General features: G+C 35.7%; 1 protein-coding gene, 2 long non-coding RNA genes and 1 pseudogene across 7 annotated transcripts; 1 reads left to right on the top strand and 3 right to left on the bottom strand.

Moving 5' to 3' along the window:
• The first annotated feature begins 339 nt into the window (after positions 1-339).
• On the top strand, positions 340-8,505 carry LOC114295613 (adenylyltransferase and sulfurtransferase MOCS3-like; annotated as a pseudogene). The gene is made up of 10 exons (XR_014339241.1): positions 340-478; positions 795-850; positions 986-1,059; positions 1,225-1,299; positions 1,420-1,498; positions 1,815-1,853; positions 2,004-2,112; positions 6,933-7,051; positions 7,216-7,332; positions 7,991-8,505. The product of XR_014339241.1 is annotated as an adenylyltransferase and sulfurtransferase MOCS3-like (transcript).
• An 851-nt stretch (positions 8,506-9,356) lies between these two features.
• LOC114308611 (aspartate carbamoyltransferase 1, chloroplastic) lies at positions 9,357-13,362 on the bottom strand. Of its 3 annotated transcripts, none has more exons than XM_082884401.1 (6): positions 13,133-13,362; positions 12,005-12,609; positions 11,790-11,929; positions 10,252-10,425; positions 9,850-10,086; positions 9,357-9,734 (listed from the first exon to the last, which is right to left on the bottom strand). In XM_082884401.1, exons 2-6 carry the CDS (start codon positions 12,558-12,560, stop codon positions 9,627-9,629), a joined length of 1,215 nt encoding a protein of 404 aa, XP_082740527.1. In that variant the 5' UTR covers positions 12,561-12,609; positions 13,133-13,362; the 3' UTR covers positions 9,357-9,626. The 3 variants fall into 3 exon arrangements, with proteins under 3 accessions (XP_082740527.1, XP_082740528.1, XP_082740529.1); XM_082884402.1 differs by having other exon boundaries at positions 12,005-12,491; positions 13,133-13,272; XM_082884403.1 differs by having other exon boundaries at positions 12,005-12,286; positions 13,133-13,262.
• Positions 13,363-18,441: 5,079 nt separating this feature from the next.
• LOC145797386 (uncharacterized) lies at positions 18,442-20,938 on the bottom strand. 2 transcript variants are annotated; one of them, XR_014338873.1, is made up of 4 exons: positions 19,599-20,938; positions 19,449-19,492; positions 19,224-19,336; positions 18,442-18,837 (listed from the first exon to the last, which is right to left on the bottom strand). It is a non-coding gene; the product is annotated as an uncharacterized LOC145797386 (long non-coding RNA). The 2 variants fall into 2 exon arrangements; XR_014338874.1 differs by having other exon boundaries at positions 18,969-19,336; positions 19,599-19,736.
• Positions 20,939-21,473: 535 nt separating this feature from the next.
• LOC114308610 (uncharacterized) lies at positions 21,474-23,879 on the bottom strand. The gene is made up of 2 exons (XR_003645565.2): positions 23,606-23,879; positions 21,474-21,914 (listed from the first exon to the last, which is right to left on the bottom strand). It is a non-coding gene; the product is annotated as an uncharacterized LOC114308610 (long non-coding RNA).
• Positions 23,880-24,673: the final 794 nt, after the last annotated feature.

Here is a 24,673-nt window from a genome sequence, read left to right as displayed (position 1 = left end):
CAAATTTTTCATTCAGTTCTTCAAACAATTTTTGTTTTTCATGTGGAAGCATGCTTTCCAATGAAGAAGAGCATTTTTTATTTTTATGAATGAGCCACTATCTTTCTATATAGAGCATTTTCTATATATATTTTTTTAAATTTTTATCTGTTAGACTGGATATATGCAGAAATTGTTGTGAAAATTATAGTGTTGTTTTTCTTATAAATCAGTGGTGATAAACAAACTAAATTTATTTCAAAATGGTTTGGATTGCATATTATATGGGATAAAATCCAGGCTTTTTAGAAAACAACAATCTAGCTTTGTGGTTCATCTATAAGGTCATTGTAATATTGATTTGGTATCACCTTATCTTTTGTTTATCCTTCCTGGTTGATTACAGCACAGTCAAGTCTCTTGAAGGCTTCAATTTTAGTTGTTGGAGCTGGAGGGTTGGGATCACCTGCTCTGTTGTACCTTGCTGCCTGTGGTGTTGGTAAGATGTCTACTCTGATTTATGCCTAATGTAATACCATCAAGAAAAGAAAGCACAAAAGCTGATGCTCTTGTGGTACATCAAGTGTTTCCTATTCTAGGTTCTGTTAGTTGATAGAGATTTGTTGTTGATAGCTTGGCTTCATTTGTACTAGACCAAAAGAAAAAAAGAAAAAAAGCTTGCTTTGTAATAATCAAAAGTGGTTTGAACATCACTCTAAAGGGATTGGTGCTTCAATGGAATCATAATATATAATCTTACATTAGGACTTTTTGTTTTGGAAACTAACTATTTTGTTGTTTTTAAATCTTTCTAGGTCGCTTAGGTATTGTCGATCATGATGTAGTTGAGCTTAACAATCTGCACAGGCAGGTAGGACTCTCAATTGTATTCTGATATTTGTAAATCTTCTTTGATGGAGGTGATGATGATGTTGCTATAAGTGCTTCCACGGAGAGAATCAAATTTGTAATTCTTCATCAGCTAACTTGTATTACTATACTGCAGATTATCCATACTGAAGCATTTATTGGTCAGTCAAAAGTGGAATCTGCTGCTGCTGCTTGTCACTCATATGTAACGCTGGATTGACTGACTACTTTGAAAACCTGGTCATTAATTCCAGTATCTGTGCAGTTATTTTGATACGATCGATCTTACATTGTCATGTCACAAATTATCTCTTTGAATATCTACTACTGTGATATTATCTTTTTGCCTGTATCTAACTCGACAATTTAAATTAGGATTAACTCTACTATTCAGATTGTGGAACACAAAGAAGCTTTACGTACATCCAATGCCTTGGAAATTTTGAGCAAGTATCCTTGATAAAATTAATTTGATATGCTATGATTTCCTCTTCATGTTATAGTATATTTGGTATTTTTGGGTCAATAAAGCTGGAATATGTTGATTTCCATGACTGCGATGCTTCCTAGATATGACATAGTAATAGATGCAACAGACAATGCTCCTAGCCTTTATCTAATCAGTGATTGTTGTGTGGTATTGGGTAAGGTAAGCTGGCTGCTATCCTCATTTTCTTTTTATAAAAAAGAAGAAAACTTGTGCAAAGACATTATGAAGTTGACTTATAAATGTTGACTTGTACCTGAATCTGCTTAAAATGATTAAGGTGGCAGACCTTCAGTTCTTCTACTCCTAGTTATTCACTGAATTCTCTTTTAGCTCCATTGTCATATATGTTCATTTATTTATTAGAATCCTAGATTTAAGGACAGATTTGATCAAGTTTGTATGTATTATCCAATGAAATAGTTTAGTCTTCATATGTTAATCTTCTGATTATTAACCTCAATGTTTATGCATGCAGCCTCTTGTATCAGGTGCTACTATAGGATTGGAAGGGCAGGTAAAAAACAGTATTAGCAATTTTCTCACTAATTCCTATATGAACATGTGGAAAACTCTTTATATGGATTTGGGACTACGGAATGTAATTAACTCTTTTTTATATTGTTCAAATTCTTACTGCAACTGTATCCTCAAATCATTTGTGTAGCTTAAAGTTTACAATTACAATGGAGGTCCATGTTATCGGTGCCTATTTCCAACTCCACCTCCTACGACAGCATGTCAAAGATGCTCTGATAGTGGTGTTCTGGGAATCGGTAAGCCATTAATATGTTGCGTCTTAGTCCATTCAACTAGAAATATTGCCTACAATCTTGAATATAAAGAGAGAAAAATCTGAGTTTGCCTGGGAGTTGTCCTTTAGTTGTCTGTCCTTGTTTGCATTTCTCGAGTCCCTTGCATATTTCTAGTTTATCTCGTTACTAGAATTTTGATATATTAGCAAGAAGAATGTGCATTCACAAAAGGGGAATGTAAGAGTGATGGACCTGATGGTCAATAATACCCAACTCTACATTTGAAGGCTTTGTCCCAATTGCATAAGTTTTGAAATGTGAAGTTTAAAGTTTTTTGTTGTTGCATTCCTGGCCATATTTCTAATTTATCTCATTGTGAAATTTTTGATATATTATAAATGGGTATCACAAAAGGGAGTGTAAGTAAGAGTGAAGGTCAAGAACTCTAATTCGACTCGATTTTTTGGATGATGTAATTGGTTAGGCAAGTTTTGTTTCCTTCTATTGGTTGTTTTGTTTTAGTTGCATCATCTTGATGCTTTCTCAATAAAATTTATTATTTATCAAAAAAAAGAACTCTAATTCGACTCTACTTTCAAAGCCATCATGTCAATTGCTTTAAGTTTTGAAAAATGAAGTCATAATTTTTTTTGTTTCATTCCATAATCTTGGATGTAATCACTTTAATACATTACTAATGTTGACTACCACAACATGGATGAGCCAAAATTTATGACAGCTCACTGAAAGGTGAAGGCATAGCAAAGGATTGTGGGGTTCCTTTAGAGATTGGGACAAGATCTCAGAAAACCTCAGAGCACAGTGAATAACTGAGAAGATGATCTGCAGATTCTCAGTGCCTTGCAGGATTTGCTGACAACATTGCATATGTGGAATATCATCACCCCATGTGAGGGGTGATCCTCCATGTGCTGCATGAGCTGGCCATGTGAAGCCAGCACACAAGATAGCTGGCCATATGCAAGGCCAGCCTCTCCATCTCCATTCTGTTAGTGTATAAATGGAGGCTAAGGGGAGGGTTTGAGAGAGAGAGCAGAGCAAGCCACAGAGAGTGAGATATGTGAGGCGAAGAGACCGTCTCCCTCGGTGTAAGCGAGGGAGACGGGTGAGTGAGTGAGTAAGGAGAGTGTGAGCTCCTCCTCTATTGTAATCTTTCTGTAATTTCTCCATTGTTATAGTGATAACCGGCTACTCTACCGTGAACGTAGGCATTGAGGCCGAACTACGTTAAATATTGTGTCTCCTTGAGTGTGGGTGTCTTTTTCTGCATAGAATGATTTCTATTAGGTCTTGGGCGGGATCCCAGATCCCAACAAGTGGTATCAGAGCCTCGTCGGCGGCGTTTCGAAACAAAAACAGTGCGATGTTTGAAACTGCCCAGAAATCGTATTGCTCGAAATCAGATTTTGAGCATACCAGGAGCAAGGGCTCGACGAGAGGAGTCCAGAAATATAAAGCAGACACCCAACGGATACCGGACGCGCCCTCACGCGCCTCTAGAAGTTGGCGTGTGAATCCCAGTCGCGGCACGCTCCCCCACGCGTCGTGAAGACAGTCGGCGCGTCGGCCCAGTCTCACGCACGCGCCCCACGCGCAGCTGAAGGAAGAAGGTAAGTGGGGAAAGGCGCGTGTAAGGCACGCGCAGGCCACGGGCGCCCCCGTCAGCAGCCGCGTCATCAGACACGTTAGCATAAGCATGCCAGCCGTACTGCCACGTGGCAGACAGGTCAGCGACACGTGGCAGTCCACGTCAGCGCCACGTGACAGTCTGTCATCGCCACGTCAGCAAGTGGTCGCCATGTGGCAGCACAGTCAGCTGCCACGTCAGCATCCAGAGGAGGGATCCAGTGCGACGCGGCAATGGTGCAGTCGCAGGAGGAAGGATCCAGTGCTTTGCGGCGAAGGTAGAGCCGCAGATCTGAGGCGTACAAAATGTTTTGGCTAGATCGAAGCCATTTGGAGTCCGTTTTTGGTGATCCAATAGTGGTTTCCGACTATTTGGAGTATTCCGGACACATCCGTACGGTCAGATTTTGAAGACGGAGTTTCTGTAAAAAGAAGGCAGATTAAAGTGGCAGACGGCGTCAGGGGTAGTGGACGGAATATTCTGTTGGTACACGGAATATTCCCTGAACTTTTGAAAATTGCAATTTGGCCCAGAATTTTCAGAAAATTGTAGTGTGGCCCAGCTTTCGGAGATTTTTTCAGTGAGGTCCCTGGAAGTGCAGCGAATGTTGGTCCTAGCTAAACGGACCGCTCCGGACGCAACCGCGAGGTCAGAATAGTGAAATTCTGAACGGTTTGGAAAGATTGTCAAAACATGGGAGTTTGTCATCTTCAATAGTCGAAGGAAGGTTGCCGGATATTATGGAATGCTGCGAATTCACTGAAGAGGTTAGAATGGGCAGATTCTGACCAGATTGGACAACCAGATACAGATTGAGATAGATCATTGAAGACCAGAGGAGATCAGGCTTGATCAAATGGCAGATCGAGGGAGATCAGGATTGGTCAGGGGCGATCAGAGGATTGCAGACATGATTATCTCAAAGGTCTAGGAAAGTTCTGTCAAAAAGACACTGTCTAAGGAGACTGGTTCTTAAGTGGGACCGGCTGTGACCCCACCAGTCTTTCCTGGGAACTTTCCTGGTTGTTGAGGTATTCGGAGGATCTGGTTCAATTAGAAGAGAAGACCATTCATCGACGGATAGATGATTTGGCAACAAGCCAAAGAGAAGGCTAAGGGACACGGAGGTCCCTCACCTACAGCAGTTGCAGTGAATTCCTCTGACGATGAAGAGGTGATAGAGAAATGTTGCAAGGCAAACTGTGCAACAAACTGTACAGACTGGAAGGAGAAGTTTTGACAAAGATGAGTGTTGTCAAATGCCAGTCGAAGGGTACAAAGAGAGAACATACGCAACCAAAGCGTATGATTGAGCAAGGCTTTCATCAGGAATGGCGAAAACGGTGCACGGGAACGCAATGAGGCAGTTCAAAGGTGCACAGATCTGAGACAGTGAAGCCAATCTTGAAGAAAGTTCAGAGCAAAGAAACCAAATCTGTAGAGACTATGCCAGTGAAGAAGAGAGTTTCTTTTGCTTCCGTTTTGGAGACATTTTGCAACCTCTCAAAAGATGCATGGAAGGGAGGGATGCAATCTCGAGTCGCAAAGTGAGCTTTGCAATGCACTCCAATAAGGGGGTGCGAGCACTATGCACGGAGTTGCATAGTGGTAACTTGTACAGACCAGTGGAAGTTGTCTTGGCAGAAGGGCTAACTGTCAAACATCAGTACGGACGTACAAGTGAGACAGAACCGAACATCAGGGATTGCAGCACAGACAACAAGCGTATGTGGAAACGCCAGAAGGTTGTTTAGAAGTGCAGAGGGCAAAGGCTGAAAGTTCAGAATTAAGCTCCGAGCAAGGAAAATTGAGGATATTGATGTGTCAAACTCTGAAGTTTTCTAGTTGCTCCCGTGTTCATCATGCAAGGAGTTGCACGGTAATGCATGACCGTCAAGGACATCCCAGCAGGGGGTGCAGGACATCCAATCAGGGGGTGTCAGATATCTTGGTTGCGCAAGTTCAAGCATAGCAGGTATAGACATCCGAGACAGAAGCGTAGAAGAGATCTGTGGGAGATAGGAGCAGAGGCTCTCTCCAAATCAGAGAGTGGTGTGAGTTGAGTTGAGGATGTAGGATTCCCTCCTCCTCTTATATCTCTGGTGTATTATCTCTAGCTTCAGGGGGTGCAAGCATCTCAGTGAGGAGATGCAGACTATGCTGAAGACATCCGAGATAGGAAGCGTGGAAGAGATCTGTAGGAGATAGGAGCAGCGGTTCTCTCCAAATCAGAGAGTGGTGTGAGTTGAGTTGAGGATGTAGGATTCCCTCCTCCTCTTGTATCTCTGGTGTATTATCTCTAGCTTTCAAGGGATGCAGCGTCTCAGTGAGGAGATGCAAACTATGTTGAATTTGGGCGTGACAAGATTAGCAGCAATGTGTGTTGTGGATCACCTCACATGGGTATGCAAACTATGTTGAATTTGGGCGTGACAAGATTAGCAGCAATGTGTGTTGTGGATCACCTCACATGGGTTGAGGGGGTGATTTGTGGAATATCATCACCCCATGTGAGGGGTGATCCTCTATGTGCTGCATGAGCTGGCCATGTGAAGCCAGCACACAAGATAGCTGGCCATATGCAAGGCCAGCCTCTCCATCTCCATTCTGTTAGTGTATAAATGGAGGCTAAGGGGAGGGTTTGAGAGAGAGAGCAGAGCAAGCCACAGAGAGTGAGATATGTGAGGCAGAGAGACCGTCTCCCTCAGTGTGAGCGAGGGAGACAGGTGAGTGAGTGAGTGAGGAGAGTGTGAGCTCCTCCTCTATTGTAATCTTTCTGTAATATCTCCATTGTTATAGTGATAACTGGCTACTCTCCCGTGGACGTAGGCATTGAGGCCGAACCACGTTAAATATTGTGTCTCCTTGAGTGTGGGTGTGTTTTTCTGCATGGAATGATTTCTATTAGGTCTTGGGCGGGATCCCAGATCCCAACAGCATATTGTGATCATCTCATGATTTGTGTTCTTTTTCCTCAGCTATCAGTTTTTTAGTTGCCTAACACGGTACTTTGTCTTTATGTGGTGGACCTTGAACTTGCTATGGGAAGGACTAAGAAAGATGCTTTAATGTGCAAGCTATTGTGTACATATTTGGAGTCTCCAGTCCAGTCCTTATTTCCTTGCAAATTCACTTGGCTTGCAAGTGATGTATTTCTTTTATTTAATTGCTCTACTTTTATATAATTTTACAGTTCCTGGTATTATTGGCTGCCACCAAGCCCTTGAAGCTATAAAAATTGCAAGTGATGTTGGTGAACCACTCTCAAGAAGGATGCTTCTTTTTGATGCATTGACTACACGGATTCGTATCGTATGTTTTTAAAATTTTCAGTTTTCCATTAATAAATTCTCTACTCTGTATTTATTTTTTATTTTTCTTCCAGCATAAACATCCTCTATATTTGTTGAACTTAGTGGACATCCCAGTCAATTCCCCCTTTTTTTCAATTAGCCTTGTACCATGATTTTGCTTAGGTCAAGATCAGAGGGACGTCATCACAATGTGAAGTTTGTGGAGAAAATGCGACATTCACCGAAAAGCAATTTCAAGAGTTTGACTACGAGAAATTCACACAATCTCCCCTGCCCATGGTATGTTTATGTTCTTTTATTTCCATTTTAGGCTGCACATTGTGTTTTGATTAGCTTGCTTGAGATTTATTTGGTCTTAAAAAGTGAAATTTTTTATGTTTTCCTCTGCCACAACTTCTTGTTTCATAAATAGATCCAAAGATTTTTGTCTGTGAACTATTGAACTGACTTAAGATAAAATTCATCTCTTGTGTGTTACCCAAGTTGTCATACACTCAAAATGTCAAAATGGAATTTACAATTTACAAGCCCAAGTCTCTCTCAATCTCTCTCTGAAGAGCTTCTTTTTATAAACCCAGGAATCCGTATTTCATTGTGGAGTTCTATATTGATTCTCTTTTCTTGTTTTAACTTTTGATACTCGCTAGTGTAGAATTTATACGAGACTGAAGCCTAGAGAAACAACCAAATCTCATGAGAACGTGGACATAACAAATTACATATTGCAACATAATGCACGTACCGTATGGTTCTATGTGTGAGATACTAAGCATATTTTATGACCTGAATGCATTTATTAGCATTTGTTGTAATACTAATGCCATCAAACTTGCTAGTTGGTTTATTGTCTATTTGGTTTTATAGATCAGTCTGTTGGGTGCATAAATTTCCTCTTATCTTCCTCACCCTCGTGTGACCATCTTCTGATTGATTGCAGACTCCATTGAAGCTAGACCTGCTTCCTACAGAAGCTAGAATAAGCAGCAAGGAATACAAGGAGAGAGTTGTTAGAGGAGAACCACATGCATTAGTTGATGTAAGCACACCACTTTAAAATCGCGTCTCTTCCCAACTCCATGAACGTCCCACTGTCTTAAGTTTGGAGGCGAGATTGCCTGAAATATCTTCAGCCTTGAAGAGAGAGGAAGAGCATGCTTCAGCTGCTTCTCTATATGTAGTATGTAGAAGAGGTAATGATTCACAGAGGGCCGTTGATTACCTTCACAAGATGGGTTTCACTTCCGCAAAGGATATCATTGGAGGACTTGAGTCATGGGCTCATGACGTTGATCCGAATTTCCCCACCTACTAGTAAGCATTTGTAATCCATTTTTGGGGTTTTATATACTTTTTATTGTAATCCTTAAAAGGTTAATTATTTATTACATGCTTGTTGACTTTGATGTGTAATTTATTTCATAATCTACTGCCAAGAAGATCAAAGCTTCGTAACTTGGTTTGGCTGTCTTCCCTTCTTTTGTTCTTTTTTCCTTTCTATACTCGTAACAAAAATAAACTCTGACAAAATATATATATATATATATATATTATTCATTAAATTCAACAAAAAAATAATATTTTAAATATTTTATGTATATTTATATTAGGTTTAATGGTTAAAATGTTTTTTTTATTGATTTTACTTGATGAAAATAAATAAATAATTTAAATTAAAAAATTAAGATTTAAATTAATAATTAAAAATTAAAAATTTACTTTATTATAAGAGTCAAATTTTATTATTTTATTATTTTTTATAAATTCTTCTTATTTTTTTTGGTCCCAGAGACATGATTCTTTGTTTGGTGGAGTTTAGAAATTAGTTAATTTCCATGCCGGCCCTAAAAATTGAGAGATCAGCAGCTGACATATTTTGGGAGGAGCAATAGGTTAAAAATCAATTTTTTTTTTTGATTTTTTTTCTTAAAAACATGCAAAATATATAGAGGTGATGTGATTCAAAAAGATTAAAAAATTAATTTTTAACCTAGTTGCCAAAATAAGCTATAGTTTCTTCCCCGGTAGATTGAAGTGTGGAATTTTTCATTTAGCAAAACACCAGAATGAGTTGTCATTTCCCTGTTGTATATACAAACAAAAAGTTAATAAAAAAATAAAATAAAAAAACCATTAAAATGTTTCTTAATATTAAAAATATTACTAATGGATGATTTTGCATAAAAATTTTGGAATGATAGCATTTGGTATAAAAGTTTCCGCTGAGGTCTTGAATCAAGACTAAGACTTCTTATCACCAAATTAGATCAAATATGTACTACTAAAAACCAAATCATGTAGGTCAATTTTTGGAGGTCATCGATCCAGGCTTTCATATGATAGCAGGGTATATTTTCAGTCCAAGTTTTGCAATTCTTGTAATGACTTAAAAAAGTCAATCAATCGAAATCAGTCTTCAAAGAGAACCAGAAATAAAATTAGTCATTTGCAGTCCAAATACCCTTCAAAACCAGACTATTCCCGTGGTTTGCCCCCAAACATCTCAAACACCCACAACTAATGTGAGTAACGAGAGCATTATGCATCAAAATCTGACGACAGAGAATATATATTATTCACCAACCAACAAGTAGAAGCTTCAAGAGAGCCATCCGAATGTAAAGACCATTCTTTGCTTGTCTAAAGTAAGCAGCCCTTGGATCCACATCAACATCCACAGTTATCTGCATTAGCATCATGAATCATTAAAAATAACAAATGATTAGTCATTGCATTGAAACATATTATCCTCATAAAGCTCATGCCAGAATCAAAAGCAAAGCGGAAAAGCTAGCTAACCTCGTCAAGCCTTGGGAGAGGATGCATCACCACAGCATGCTTTTGCATTGCAGCCAAGACAGCCCGATCTACAATGTACTTGCCTCGGGCTTCTTCATAAAGATTGATTCTCTCTCCAAACCTCTCTCTCTGAATGCGGGTTTGATACACCACATCACATTTAGAAGCAACTTCCATTAGATCATTACTTTCTTCCCACTCTACTCCCTTTGATGTCAAATACTCTTTTATGTCATCCTGAAATGAGAGGGCAAAAAAATATGCAACTTATAACATCGATGTTGCTATTACAGGTTGACAGATTTTTAAATTCGGATAATTAATTCACCCCCCCAAAATAAGAGTTCGGATTGTTAAAAAGAATGCTGGTTAGAGAAATAGAAACTTGTTTTCTTTTCATACCTTCATTTTTACCACTTCAGGTGACACAAAGTAGATCTTCACATCCTGATACTTAGAGAGCAAATATGCAAGTGATCGGACTGTCCTTCCATTAGCTAGATCTCCAACAAGCCCAACTTTAATGCCATCTAGCTTTCCTATCTCTCTTTCAATTGTGTATACATCTAGAAGAGCCTGTCTCAAGGCCACAAACATAAGTAGTGCTTCAAAATTAGGGTCCTATGAAATTTATTATTATCAAATAAATAAACATAGGAGAGAAGATATTAGAAACAAAAACTACGAAAATAAATTCACCACTCACATGGATCTTCACATAACTATTCTATACACATTTAAAAAACCTCATAACTGAGTAGACTCTGGACATGGCATGAAGAAGATATTACATTGAAGCTCAGCAGAAGTACCAATAAGCACACACAGCCCCATAGGCACACACTCAGAGGGAGAAAATCAATACAAAACGTAGCCTAAAAATAAATTTTTGTGAGGTGTATTATATTTTTTACTGTAATCATATTTATTGTAAGGGGCTTTTTACAATTCATTCAAACCTGAATATATCAAATCTGATTCTCCAGATGAATTACAGAAAAATACAAAACACAGACATCATATAACTTGAAGAAAATATTGATGCATTAAAGTGTTTTATCTAACATTTTTTGATTTTTTTTTTTTAATGAAAAAGGTAGCTCTTCGATTACTAGCCATGCCTTTAGGACTTCACACCCAAAATGAAACATCTACACTGTTTTAACTACATTAGCGGAATCCAAAAAAAAAATACTACAGTTGCGATTCAAACGCGTCTGAATATACATAGCACCAATTTAGAAATTCAGGAAATGGAGATATATGATAATGAATGAAAGGAAAATCTGACTACAAAAACTGAAATCCAGTCTGATCAAAAGAACTACAATGTGCTTATCAAAAAAAGATTATAATGGGGTCATTAGTTACTGTTTATCCCTTTTGCTAGGTTGTAAAATTATAGTGCAAGAATTTACATAGCAGACTTGGAACTGCTGCCTGCCTGCTGCCCACACAGAAAACTACTAAAGTGTTGCTTCCATACACAATCAAGCCAGTCTGTAAAAGAGAGAATACGTACACCTCAAAACAAAAAAGAACTTAATGTACTATATGCATCACTTAACAAATAGTAAGAGAATGAATCATGATCGATCATGATTTGTGACAGGTGATTCAAGAAAATTTGTTATGGATGATGACGATGAAACACAAATATTGAACAGTGCTTAGATCAATTGAAAGTTAACTCAAGGTTTGGATGTTACATTTGTACAAACAGATACTGAACATACAGAAATGCACGCAAAACAGACATCAATTTTTTAAGCCCAAAACTCCTACATCAAGCAAACAACTTCAATATCATGTCAGTATTCAACTTCAATATGTAGAAGAATCTAACTAAAGATAGTCTGAAGGGTTTTCATGAACAAATTCAAGCAAACAACTTCAATTATCTACCAGAGGATTGCGTTTAAAACAAAAATCATGCTTACTTGAGTTGGATGCTGTCCTGGACCATCCCCTGCATTAATAACAGGAATACTGGCAGTGGCTGTTGCTCTTTGAGCAGCACCACTTTCAAAGTGCCTCATCACAATTATATCCGAGTACCCTTCAACTGTTCTTATACTATCTGCAAATCAAGCTTCAAAATTAGAACCACAAGGCAACAAATTAAGCACCTAAAATTAAGCATTTGAAAAACTACCTTCAAGTGTCTCTCCTTTTGCAGCGGACGAAAACTCCCTAGCATTTTCTGTTGTCAAAACTTCCCCGCCCAACCGTTTCATAGCAGACTCGAAAGAAAGCCTAGTTCTAGTTGAGGGCTCGTAAAAGAGGGTAGCCATTAAAAACCCATTCAGAATTTGGCTGCCAGCTGAGTTCTTCTCGACCTTCTCCATCTCACGCGCCACTTCAAAAATAGCACTAAGAATATCTCTATCGAATTGCTGAGCTTCAATCACATCATTGAGTTGAAATTTATTCCCAACTGAAAATGAAATCTTATTTTCAACTTTCAGTGCTTGACATTGGACTCTATTTATTGGAAAGAGCCTCCCACTTTGTTCCCAATTTATTGATTTCACATTAGACAAAAACCTTGATTGTGTTAGGTCAGCACATAGAGCAATTAACCTAGGGTTAGACGATTGTTTGAAGAGACTCGAACAATTGAAAATGAACTCTCTGTAGCACTTCATTGATTTAGGGCCGGACACGGAGCCGTGTAATGTACATGTAGAAAATGAAGACGAAGAAGTCATTGCAAGAAAGAGAACAACAATCTATGTTCGTTCAAGAGATTTTCAGCCCCTATAATATAAGAAAAACAATAATAATTAAGAAATGTACTACTGCATGATCAAACTAACCACAAAACTTCCTATTTTAACCAATGAAACTTCTAGTTTAATTTTGGTGAATGACTAGAAGTTAGGGCTATGTTAATTGAAGCTGTACTGTTTGGTTGCTGAGAACATTTTAGAAAGGAGGTAAGAAAAAATATGTATTCAGATGTTGAATCGGTACAATTGCAGGACAGAAAAAACTAACTGCTATCAGGAAAATCGATTGAGATTTCTAATTTTTTTTTTTTTTTTCCATTTCGTTTTCTCGACAACCAAACAGAAGGTTACGAAACGTCGAAATAGAGAAAATCGAATCCAGTTCTTATATAAATACAAAATCGATCATAGAATCGGAAATAATAATCGAATTTCTGTATCTGTAAACTTTATTTCAATCGACTCACAAAGATAAACAGATTGATAGAACTAGAATGAATGTATATAAGCATATACAGAGAGAGCGACAGAAAGGAAGAAGAGAGCGGTACCTTGAAAAAGATCTTCTTCCACGACTGTGCGCTGTGCTGGTTTGCCGCCGAAAGTATGAAGTGAAAAAAAGGAAAAGGAAAGAATTAAAATAAAATTAAAAAAAAAGGGTCCGTGCTTGCTTGCAAAAAGATGGATAAATGAAGTCCAATGGAAGGAAATAATCAAAGAGAGAGAGCCGCGAAAATGCGAGAGGAAAAATCTTCCGGATTTGGTCAGCATATTCTTTAATGAGTTTTTTATTTTATTTTTTTTTCAAAAATTATACTTATATCAAGTCTCATTTTTATTTTTCTTATAAAAGATCCTACAAAATTAATTGTTTAGCCTTCATTTAGAATGTGAGATGATTTTTTGACTTTTTAATTATTTTAATCTGAGATTAAAAAGTCTCTTTTGCTATATTTTTTTAACTTTTATGAGAGAGAAAATAAATTAATTATGTATTAGATGTGACATTTTATCTTATTTGACTAAAATTATTAATTTTGTCTTATATTATTATTTTAGTCCAAAGTAATATTCCAAACAAAACCCTAAATTGTTAAAACAAAACTTTTTATGGACCTTACATATGTGAACAACACTCTCTAGCATTACCTTATCACATACATTGAAGAAAAACTAACAAATAATTATTAGATGGTGATATTATGTCATTGGTACTACTCTTATCTAGATTTTTTTTTTATTATTATTTTTTTGTGATAGGGGGTTGGTGGAGAGTATGGTGTGGGTAGAAGAAGTAGAGAGTAGCTAATGAGGGATGGTGGCAGGTGGTTGTTGGAGAGTGGTGGGGTGGAGAGAGGCTAGTTGAGGGTGGTGGGAGTTGGTGGCGGAGAGTGGCGAGAACTAGCGGAGGAGAGGGTTTGGGTTTGGGTTTGGATTTGGGTTTGGTGAAGCAATGAAGAAGGGTCAATGGGGTTTGGGTGAATGAATATGAAAGTAAAATGACCATTTAAAATTACATTATTGGTGATGTCAACACAGATGGTTAGGTTGAGATAGATGATCGCATTTTGTTATTGGAGAATTTTATTATACACACTTTATGTTTTTAGTTAGGTCAATTTTTTTTTATTTAGTTATAATATTTTTTTGAGATATTTTAGTTATGATTTTTTTATATATATAATTATGATTCATAAAATATAGAATTATATTATTTTCTTTTATAATTATAAAGTGCATGTAATATACATTTGAGAAGTGTGTACTATAATTTTAACATATGATTCATCTCTCCCATATAAATTTATTATCAATTAGTAATATCATGTTATGATGCTATTATTATATTGAATTTTTATTTACGTATCACCCTTTAACTATTCTCACCATTCATACCTGTCACGAATACATAATGATACAAAAATATGAAAACAATTACCAAACATGAAAATAACATATTTGTGAAAAATTTCAAGAAAATAAACTTCTTTAAACCATAAGAACGTTACAAAAATATGAAATTACAACCCCAATTTTATGTCATCTCCGAATAAAAAAATAACAACAATATATAAATTTAAATTGACGCATACACGTACTCACACATCCACAGATGCATGCAAAATTTAAAGGATAATAATATATAATAATCATATCGGCCAGGATTCACATCTTCCCCTGATACCATTATTGCAAAATTTAAAGGATAATAATATATAATAATCATATCGGCCAGGATTCACATCTTCCTCTGATACCATTATTCATTGATAGATCGATTGATATATCAAATATCAAATGATATATAATTATGTTGGAATACTGTTATTTAAAATCATGACTTCAACTCGACAGCTTTGGCCCACCACCACCACCACCACCCTCCACAGTCTGACCGGGAGGAAGGTAAGGCGGGCGAGGTAGCTCAGGCTTCGGTGGAAAAGGGAGGTGAGGCGGTTCAGGCTTCTGCGGAAACGGGAAGGGAGGCAACGGGGCAGCATACCCACACATGCCGTAGAAGCAGAGGCTCCGAAATGGGCATCGGTGGTCGCACCTACCGCAGTGAAAAGGGTTGATATTGGTGTTGATGCACAATCCTCGACAGCATTGCCAAGTGAATGGGCATCGAAGCCCACACAATCCACAGTTATTGATATCGGAGGTGACATCGATGCAGCGATTTTGACAACACTTCATTCTGAATTTTGGTGGTGGGTTCTCTTCCTGGTCGCAAATCCATGGTCGTTTCCAACACCCTGGCGCTCTTGGATCGGTCACTCGATTGAGCCATGGAGAAGAAGCAGACATTGATGGTGGTTTGTTTGTGGCATTTTGTTGGAGACTTGTAGGTGGTGGTGGTTTGGCTTGCACTAATAATAGGAATGGAAGTAGAATGAGGAATGGGTGAGCTGGGGATTTTGGTAATGGCATGGTTTGAAATGAGATTAAACTTAGCTTTTGATAGATATATATAGGTGATGAAGAAGTGCTTTCCTTTTTTATTTTTCTTTTTTTTTAAAGGGGTATTAGAGTGTGGAGGAGCTCAAGGGGATGATCATGTTTTTCTTACAATAGGGGGGGGTTACTTATAAGGACTCGTGTTGAGGAGGGTGGTGAAAGTGTGGAGTAATTGCAATCTACGTGATGTAAAGGAGAGTTTTTTCATTGCTTTGTGCTTTGAGGGCCTCTTAGATGAGAAACTTTTGGCTGTAGGGAGAGTATATGTTCCATAATATTTTTTTTTTCTTTATGTCGTAGTAGGTTTGATAATGAAATTTATTACATTTATATTGGGTGTTTCGAAGATATCATAGCAACATATGTATTTGTAAATGATGAAAGATATCATGTGATAGTGTCACATGGTATCCTTTTAGTGTGTAATAATTTTTTCTCCTACAAATATTTTTTTTGCATTATTTACTTATTTCACAAATATAATTTTTATACATAAAACATAATAAGAATGATATAATAGTAATATTCTTAAAATTATAAATCATAATAATAGATGTTTTAATTTAAAATGAAAGAATAAAAAAAGATTACATCATTTTCTATGCACAATAGACCTGAGGCCCATCATCTTTCATATGGATATCTATGTTTCACTGTTAGCAAAAATCTGGTTTGGGTTAAATCGACAAAGGTGATTCGACAAATAAATCAATTTTTACAAACAAACAAATTGATTAAGCAATATGGTTGATGTCCTATGTGGTTGATGTCCTATCTCTTAATAGATTCAAAGATTTTTTTGGAGGTTGTAATATGAAGAAACAAGTGCAAACAAACTGAAATTCGATTGAATACCACTTAAACTTGTCACTTAATTACAAGTTCAAATAACATACAATTGACAGGGCCAAATTGGGTTACAAACACTGAATTACAGGTAAACTATTCCTAAGTATAAGAACTATTCCTAGATAAGTTATACTACTCCTAAACTTCACATGAGTTGTGAATTTGGTTGAAGGTCTTTTCTTCTTCAAATTTTCAACTTGTATAAGACTTCACTGGCCCTGCTATGCTACTACGTGTCCATTTGCTGGATTTCCACACTTGCCGATGATCTGCAACTATCGCAACTACCTCAAGTTTTCTTCCTTCCTAAAGCCGTCATGTGCCACATCCTCAATCTCCTTTCTTGGACCACTAACTTTATGCCCTTAATTCTTGGACCTCTTCTGCACAGGTTCATGCCTCTGTCAACAAAAGATTTCAAATTTATGGTGCCAACAATGCCTCCCTTATTTAAGGTAAAAGTAAATTTTGCCTCAAATGATATAATAGACAAAATCTGAACCAATCCATATTTACTAAAAGTTATATACTATTTTGGTCATAATCGACATGTCACAATCGATAAAAACTAATTTATAATGCAAACAATACCGTTCAACACTTCAAGAATGAGATCACTCGAATTGTTAAAGAGTTATATTAAAATAAGTGCTAATCACTCATCTTAGTCTAAGATGCAATATTAATGAAAAAGGCTTTTACGGTTGAATAACATTTTTTAAGCCATTGACTCTTTGACTAATCTTTAGCATCCTCTCATTTCTACACTTTTGAACACGGTATACCTTTAAACCAACTAACAGAACACAGCCATTCTTTCTTTCTTTCTTTTCTTTTCGTTTCTTTTCTTTTCTTTTCCTTTTTTTTTTTTTTTGGTTATTTCAAATTTAGCATGATAATCGACAGAATGCATATGGTGAGGGCCAATTCTCGGCCAATTTTCTTTCACTCAAACCAATGAATAATTCAAAAGAGAACACAATTAATTATTTTTCCAAAGCCACTTATTGTCTTGGCATGATATTCAACAGGATACAAATAAAGAGAGTCAATTTTCGGCCAATTTTCTTTCACTCAAAAATATATGTAAAACAATTGATATATTGTCTAAATTTTGTTTTTTTGATTGCCGCTCCATCAAATTTATATTTTGGCATGACCCACAAATTCAAAATAAATTTTGAATAACAAAAGCCATAGTATAAATTGGTTTTAAAAAATCGTGTATTTCATCATTTTGAATAATATCAAAATTGTTGAATTTATAAACAGTAGGTTGTTCATCAATTTTAGTCATGTTTGGTTCAAAAACTTGCTTTTCTCCCAAATAATTGTTAACATCTTTTGTCAAAAAAGATTGTTGTTTATCATTTTTATTTTGGTCTTTTTTGTTTATAATTTTCAGCCATATTTGGCTTAAAATTATGCCCCCCATGTTCATAATTTTTAGCTATTTTTGGCTTAAAATTATGCCCCTCAAGATGGATTTTTAACATCTTTCTGTGATGGATTTTTAACATCTTTCAATAGAATGGGTTGTTTTTTAATTTTAGCCATTGATGGATTATGAAAACTCTCCAAAGTCATGTTATTTTCATGACTTGGTGTGTTGATCTCTCGAGCCATATTATTTTCATACCTTGGCTCTTCATGAATAACAGTTTGCATTTTGTGAGCCAACTTGAAATTAAATATGATGTTTAGTTCTTCAAACAATTTTGATTTTTCATGTGGAAGCATACTTTCCAATAATTGCTTTGTTCGAAGAAGAAGATCATTTTTTATTTTTATGAATGAGCCACTAGTTTGGCTCAAGTCTGAATCTCCATGCATATCTGTTTGCTCTTTCTTTGCCATCACTCCAAATTAGACAAGTCCCACTAATCGTGTCAAAATATATTAACAAAAATTTGATTTTAGTCAAATCGACAGAGGTGATTCGACAGAAAAACTAATTTTCACAAACAAATAAACTAATCAAGTAATGTGGTTGGTGTCCTATGCCTTGATAAATTCAAGGACTTCTTTAGAGGTTGTAACGTGAAGAAACAAGTGCAAACAAACTGAAATTCGATTGAATAACACTTAAACTTGTCACTTAATTACAAGAATCAAATTACAAGTTCAAATAGCATTACAATTGACAGGGCCAAACTAGGTTATAAACACTAAATTACAAGTAAACTACTCCTAAGTACAAGAACTACTTCTAGATAAGTTACACTACTCTTGTGAATTTGGCTGAAAGTCTTTTCTTCTTCAAATTTTCAACTTTTATATGGTTTCACTGACCCTGTTATGTTGCCATGTGTCCATTTGCTGGATTTCCATACCTACCCATGATCTGCAACTGCCTTGAGCTTTCTTTCTTCCTGAAGCTGTCATGCGTCACATCCTCAATCTCCTTTCTTGGGCCACTAGCTTTATGCCCTTGATTCTTTAACCACTTCTGCACAGGTTCATACCTCTGTCAATAGAAGATTTCAAATTTATGATACCAACACTTACTGATTCAACTATATATTTACCATTATTACAACTTAAATTTTATCATCAGTTAATGTGATATTATCATTATACCTAATATCCTCTCAAGGATCATGGGTCTCCTTTTGTGTAGGCATTGTTGTTACTATACCCACTCAATTCTTATTTATGAACCTTCTGTTCTCATTTCTCAACCTGTAGGAGGATTAGCTCTCAAATTAGTCAAGGGTACCTTCTGACTTCATACTATTTTTAAATTTTTTAGTGCAATTATACCGTTCTAATTTGTCCCTTATACATCGCACCACTCCATCCAAAATATTTGGAGAATAAAAAGCTATTTCAAACCTATGAGCATCACCAGATGATATCTAGACAGATGGTGATTAGTAGAAATGGTACGCTGGGAATGGGGAGACAAGAAGGTGCCATAAGATTTGGTGATTGATTAGTGTCATGAACTGCATAATACATTAAATAATTTTCCTTAGAATTATGACCAACTTGATAATACTATGCACAACAATCAACTAAATACTTTTGAAGTAAAATGTTCAGAGTTATGGATCTTACTATTTTGTGATGAGATAGGAAGCTAAGCTACCTTATTCAACTTTCTGTCAGTAAAGAATACCATGAATTTTCTGTCAATCAAAAGTCTTCAATATGGTCCAACTTAGAATACAGTCAAAAATGGATCCTAACGTATAAGCGATTACCCACCCAATCCACCAAATCAAAAGGTCAAGATTGGCCAAAAAAAAATGGGGGCATGCTGGCTAAGAAACAAGCATTACTGCTAACACTGACTTGAAACATTCTCTGCCTAACATTACAAAGAAACAAGAAAACTAATTGGTAACATTATTAATCAAGTTGGTATGAAAAGAACAATATATATTGACAAAAAATAAAAAATAAACAGCAGACTACAGGATGGTATTTCAAACCCAAAATGTAATACATTTTCGTGTCATTAACTAAAAAGTAAACTTAAGAAAACTAGAAAGTCAACACAGGAAAGAGCATAGCAAAGCTTACATACATACAGCAAGCCTTGGTGGTAACCTCAAATTTGAAGTGAATAATTCATGCAATATTTGGAATAACCTTAGATTCTATTTAGTAATCAATAACAGGCAAGAGAAAAGAAAGAAAGCGAAAAAACATGTCTTGTCCGAACATGAGCAGCAAGAAATAATAATCAAGATTTGTTTGCGGAGAGAAATGAAGCAGAGTGACAGATCTATGGGAAAAACCAACATGCAGTAGGAGAGGATAGATCTAAATCTCAGAAAATCTCACTAAACAAAGCTAGATAACAGAAAATCATAGCAACTGAACATGGCAACACATAAGAACAGTACAGAGTGTCCCTGTCTTCCACCACATTTCCTTCCTTTTGCTTTCCTCATAACCAAAAAGAATAAAAATAAATTTAAGAAAATCCGCTGCCACTTGACTTAATTACTACCCCTGGGTTCCTATAAATTGTTAAGAATATGAAACTTCTCAAATTGAAAATCAATTGAGTAACAAGTCAAAATGATTTTGTTTATATTTAATTATGTAACAATGTTATCAATAATAATAATACAGGTATAAAAATGACCTGTGAAACTAAGAGAAAGGCAATGGGGCTACAACTAATGTAGCACCTATGAAGCACGGACACCTCTCCGAAGGCAGCGTATGGGTGTCCAACACATGTCAAACACGGACACGCGTCGGACACTCTACCTAACGTGTCTCTTTTTTTCTTTTTTGAATTTTTTTCCAACTGGACAAGCGTGGAACACACATGGACACGTTGTGGACATGTTAGAGACACAGAGAGAGAGACCTTAACTCGTTGAATACAGAGAGATAAAAACCCTATTGAATACGGAGAGAGAAAGAGAGAGGGGGTGAAGAAGAACCTGTTGAAGCCCTAAATCGAAGTATGTTCTTCGAATCTATCTTCGTTTCTTCAAATTTGTTATTCTTCTTCTTTTCTTCTTTGTTTTTCTTATTCTTCTTCTATTCGTCTCTCTCCGTGTGTCTGTGTGCGTCTCTCTCTCTCTCGCTTTCGACTTTGTCTCTCGCTTGTGCTGCACTCATCGACTCTCTCTCTTCTTTATGCGTGATTGTCTCTCTTTCTCCTCTCCTCTATTTTATTCTTTTTTTTCTTTTCCCCGTTGTCCCTGATATATTATATATATATATATAGTAACAAAAAACCCCCTTCTTTTTTTTCTTTTTTCTTTTTTCTTTTTCCTCTTTTTCTTTTTTTCTATTGTTTGAGTATTCTTATTTGCTCAACTTGAACATACATAAAATAAATTATTTTTATTTGTAGGAAAAAATTAATTTTTAAATGAAATTTGATATTAAAGTAAATAAATAAATAATATATATTTTTAATTTTACATATAATAAATAAATAAAATTATATATATTAAGCGTGCCCCAGTGTGTTGTATCCTTCATTTTTTGAAAATTTGCATATCTGCGTGTCCGTGTCATGTCCCGTGTCCTGTCCATGTCCATGTATCATAGTGTAGCACTGAATAATTTCATTTAGCTAACTACTAAACATAGCAAATCAAAGTGTAATCATCATTCAACTGCAAGTGTACCCTCTTGATTCATCAAAATGAAAAATATTTTTGAAAATACACCAGCAACCAGCTGATTAAACAGATAAACAGATGTGTTCCCAAGTACCCAGCAGGTTATCAAACATAGAAATAAGGAAAATTATTCATAATTGCAGTTCATGGCTAATCCCAAATATGAAAGTAAAGGAATCTAACAGTGCACCCCAACCATTTTAAAAGAAGTTATTTTCCTTCATTTTCCTCTTCCTTCTGTTCATAACGCCGCTTAAACTTGGCAATCTGCCCAACACTTTGAGCCATCTGCCGCCTTGCTCTGAAGTGATAAACTTTACCAACTTGGTGTATCTTGGTCATCATAACATGCATCAATCGGCCACTCTGGGTAACATAGGATATCCACTGCATCTGAGGGTGTACTCCTTTCTTCATTTTCTACTTACTGGCAATGCAAGAGAACTTTGTTAAACAGAGCTATAGGAACTTGTGAACAGGGCCGGCCCTGAATTATTTGGGGCCCTAGGTGAGCTCTTAATTCACACAAAAAAAGTTTGATTGCTACATTATAAATACCAATAAATTTTTTATTTACTAGTACCCACGCAACAAAATTTGCTTGAACTAAACTTATACACTAAAATTTACTTATAATATATGAAGAAATTCAATACAAGAACTGAAAAAAAATTAAAATTTTGATCAAAAAATCTAAATCTATAATACAAAAAACAGTACGAATTAAACAGAAATTAACTAGATGCTACAAAATACATAGAAGTAGGGCAAAACTTGAAGCTATGAAACTACACTTAAAAGTAGGACAATTCAAAGCAGGTAAATTAGAAATTAGAAACAGATTCATCAAATCACTATGCATGTTTAATAGATTTTCAATAATCCTTGGTTCAATTTTTTCACAAATGAATGAGTCTATATCTATGAAGCATATTTTAATTAAAAAATTCACTTCAAAACGGAGCCGAGAGTAGTCGTCCCTTCCTTTTCCCAAGGTTTGCAAAAACCTAACAAAACCTCATATGTGACATCAAACTTAATTGAGAGTATTAGAAATTCTGAGTCAAATACATCAAATAGCATTCCGGATCCATTAGAAAGAAATACACTCATATGTGACATCAAACTTAATTGAGAATATTGTGTGTTTCTCGGATAAAAAAAGTTAGAAACTCCCAAAAAAAACATATCATAATAATGTATATAAATATTGGTGTTGCATCAGTATTTTAGTATATAGTTAAACATCTAACTTTATTTACTCATTAAATTATAACCGATCAATTTTTCACATATATTATGAAGGGGTAGTAGGAATGAAGGTCAAACAAAAAGTCACCCCTCTCTATCTAGAACGAATCACATGTAAATATATATATATATAAATTAAAAAAAAAAAACTTTAACCAATCATACAGATCATATTGAATAGCTTAAGACCATGAAGCATTATAAAAGCTCCTATAAAAACTTATCAAAATACATATATATATATATATATATATTATTGTCTTAATTTCAATTCTTTCCTACTCCTATTCAACAATAGTACAGTGGGAGATATGATACTACTATTGAACTTCCCATTTCATTGAGCAAACTTCACCACGATATGCACATTCCCAACCATATAAAGAAGCCTAACCTTGCACTGCAAATTAGTCTATAACATAAAAAATCTCCATAAAGCAAAAAAAATAAAAAAAAATAAAAAACTCCTAGAAAGATGCAATCCTTTGCGTTTATATTTTTTGCCTTTTTCCCGGGAGGCTAACTGAAGAAGTATGGACACTGAAGATTAAAACAGAACACAGAGACCACTAAATCAGTCTATGCCATTCTATCCAGAAGGAAGATCGCAAAAATCATCTACAATTTCAACCGATAATATTAAAGGGTGGTTTGGGAATTAGCATTAGCTGCTTCTTTTTTCTAGAACCGAAATGGCACTAAAATTTTAGATTCAACAAAATAGTTTCTTTTATATACAATCAAAACCTAAAAATAATTTTTAAGATCGTCAATCAAATAATCTTTCAATTGAAATCCCCAAATCAAAAACTTTTCTCTTTTTTTTTTCAAATCCCCAAATCTTAACCCTAGTTAGAATCTCCAAACCTAGTTGATTGGAGAGAGCTTTCTTCTTCGCTGAGTCTCTCCGCCTTGAGTTCGTTTCTTTCGTCTCTCTCCGTCGTTCTCCTTCCGGCCGTCTTCTTCTGTCCCTCCGTCGTTTTTTCTCTTTGGTTCTCTCTCTTTCTCCAGAGTCTTAGGTACCCTGTTCACCCTTTTTTTAATTGACGGACGACGTCGTTTTCATTTACTGTGTTTCTGGAGTAATTTAGTCCCAGAGCAAAGGGCATAAAAGGCATTCACAATGGACGAAAAAACTTCCACATTCGCACTTTATAAACGCCATTTCTAAACTTTACTCAAATCTGTCATTAAATTAAAATTTAATAAAAACAGTTTCAAATGTGAGCTCTATTCCTATCATTAAAGTAATATAGGGAACTTACTGATAAGTCCCATGTAACAAGTTCAAAACTCAATTAATCCCAAAATAAAATATTTACACCAATTAGTCCAACACATTTTTAATTGTTACCAAAAAAATCCTTTTTTTTTTTTAATTTATAGACACTATTCACATCTTACTACCGTCGGACTTCCGTTTAACGGTCGCCGGAGACTCACCGGAATGTCTAGAATATTGCCGGAAAAAAAAAATTAAAAAACATGTTATGAAACTATAAAATTTTACAGTTCTAAAGAATGTTATAAAACTGCAAAATTTTACAGTTTTAAACCATGATTCATTCCAGTACCAAAAAAAAAATTTGAAACTGCAAAATTTTACAGTTTTCACCGCCTGTAACTAAAACTCGAAAACTGCTTGTTCAGAATTCAAAAATTTTCTCCATTAGAACAGAAAAACAGAAGTGTATAGCAGAGAGAGAAAAAAAAAAAAAAAAGAGATCGAAGGGGAAAGACGGATGTCTAACCAAATCTGTGTAGATCTACTCAGATCTGAGTAGATCTATATCAGATCTAAGTAGATCCATTCATCTTCTTCATCGAAAAATATATCATCTTCTTCGTCGGAGTTGATTTCAATGCTTGGTGGTTATCAATGAACCCCGATCAATGGAGAAAGATATGATCACCGGTGGTCCTCTTCCATGACAA

The sequence above is a fragment of the Camellia sinensis genome, chromosome 8, assembly GCF_055761805.1.
Source record: "Camellia sinensis isolate YWXY chromosome 8, ASM5576180v1, whole genome shotgun sequence".
Taxonomy (NCBI): domain Eukaryota; kingdom Viridiplantae; phylum Streptophyta; class Magnoliopsida; order Ericales; family Theaceae; genus Camellia; species Camellia sinensis.
The sequence above is the reverse complement of the archived record's forward strand: the minus strand, read 5'-3'. Positions and strand labels throughout refer to the sequence as shown.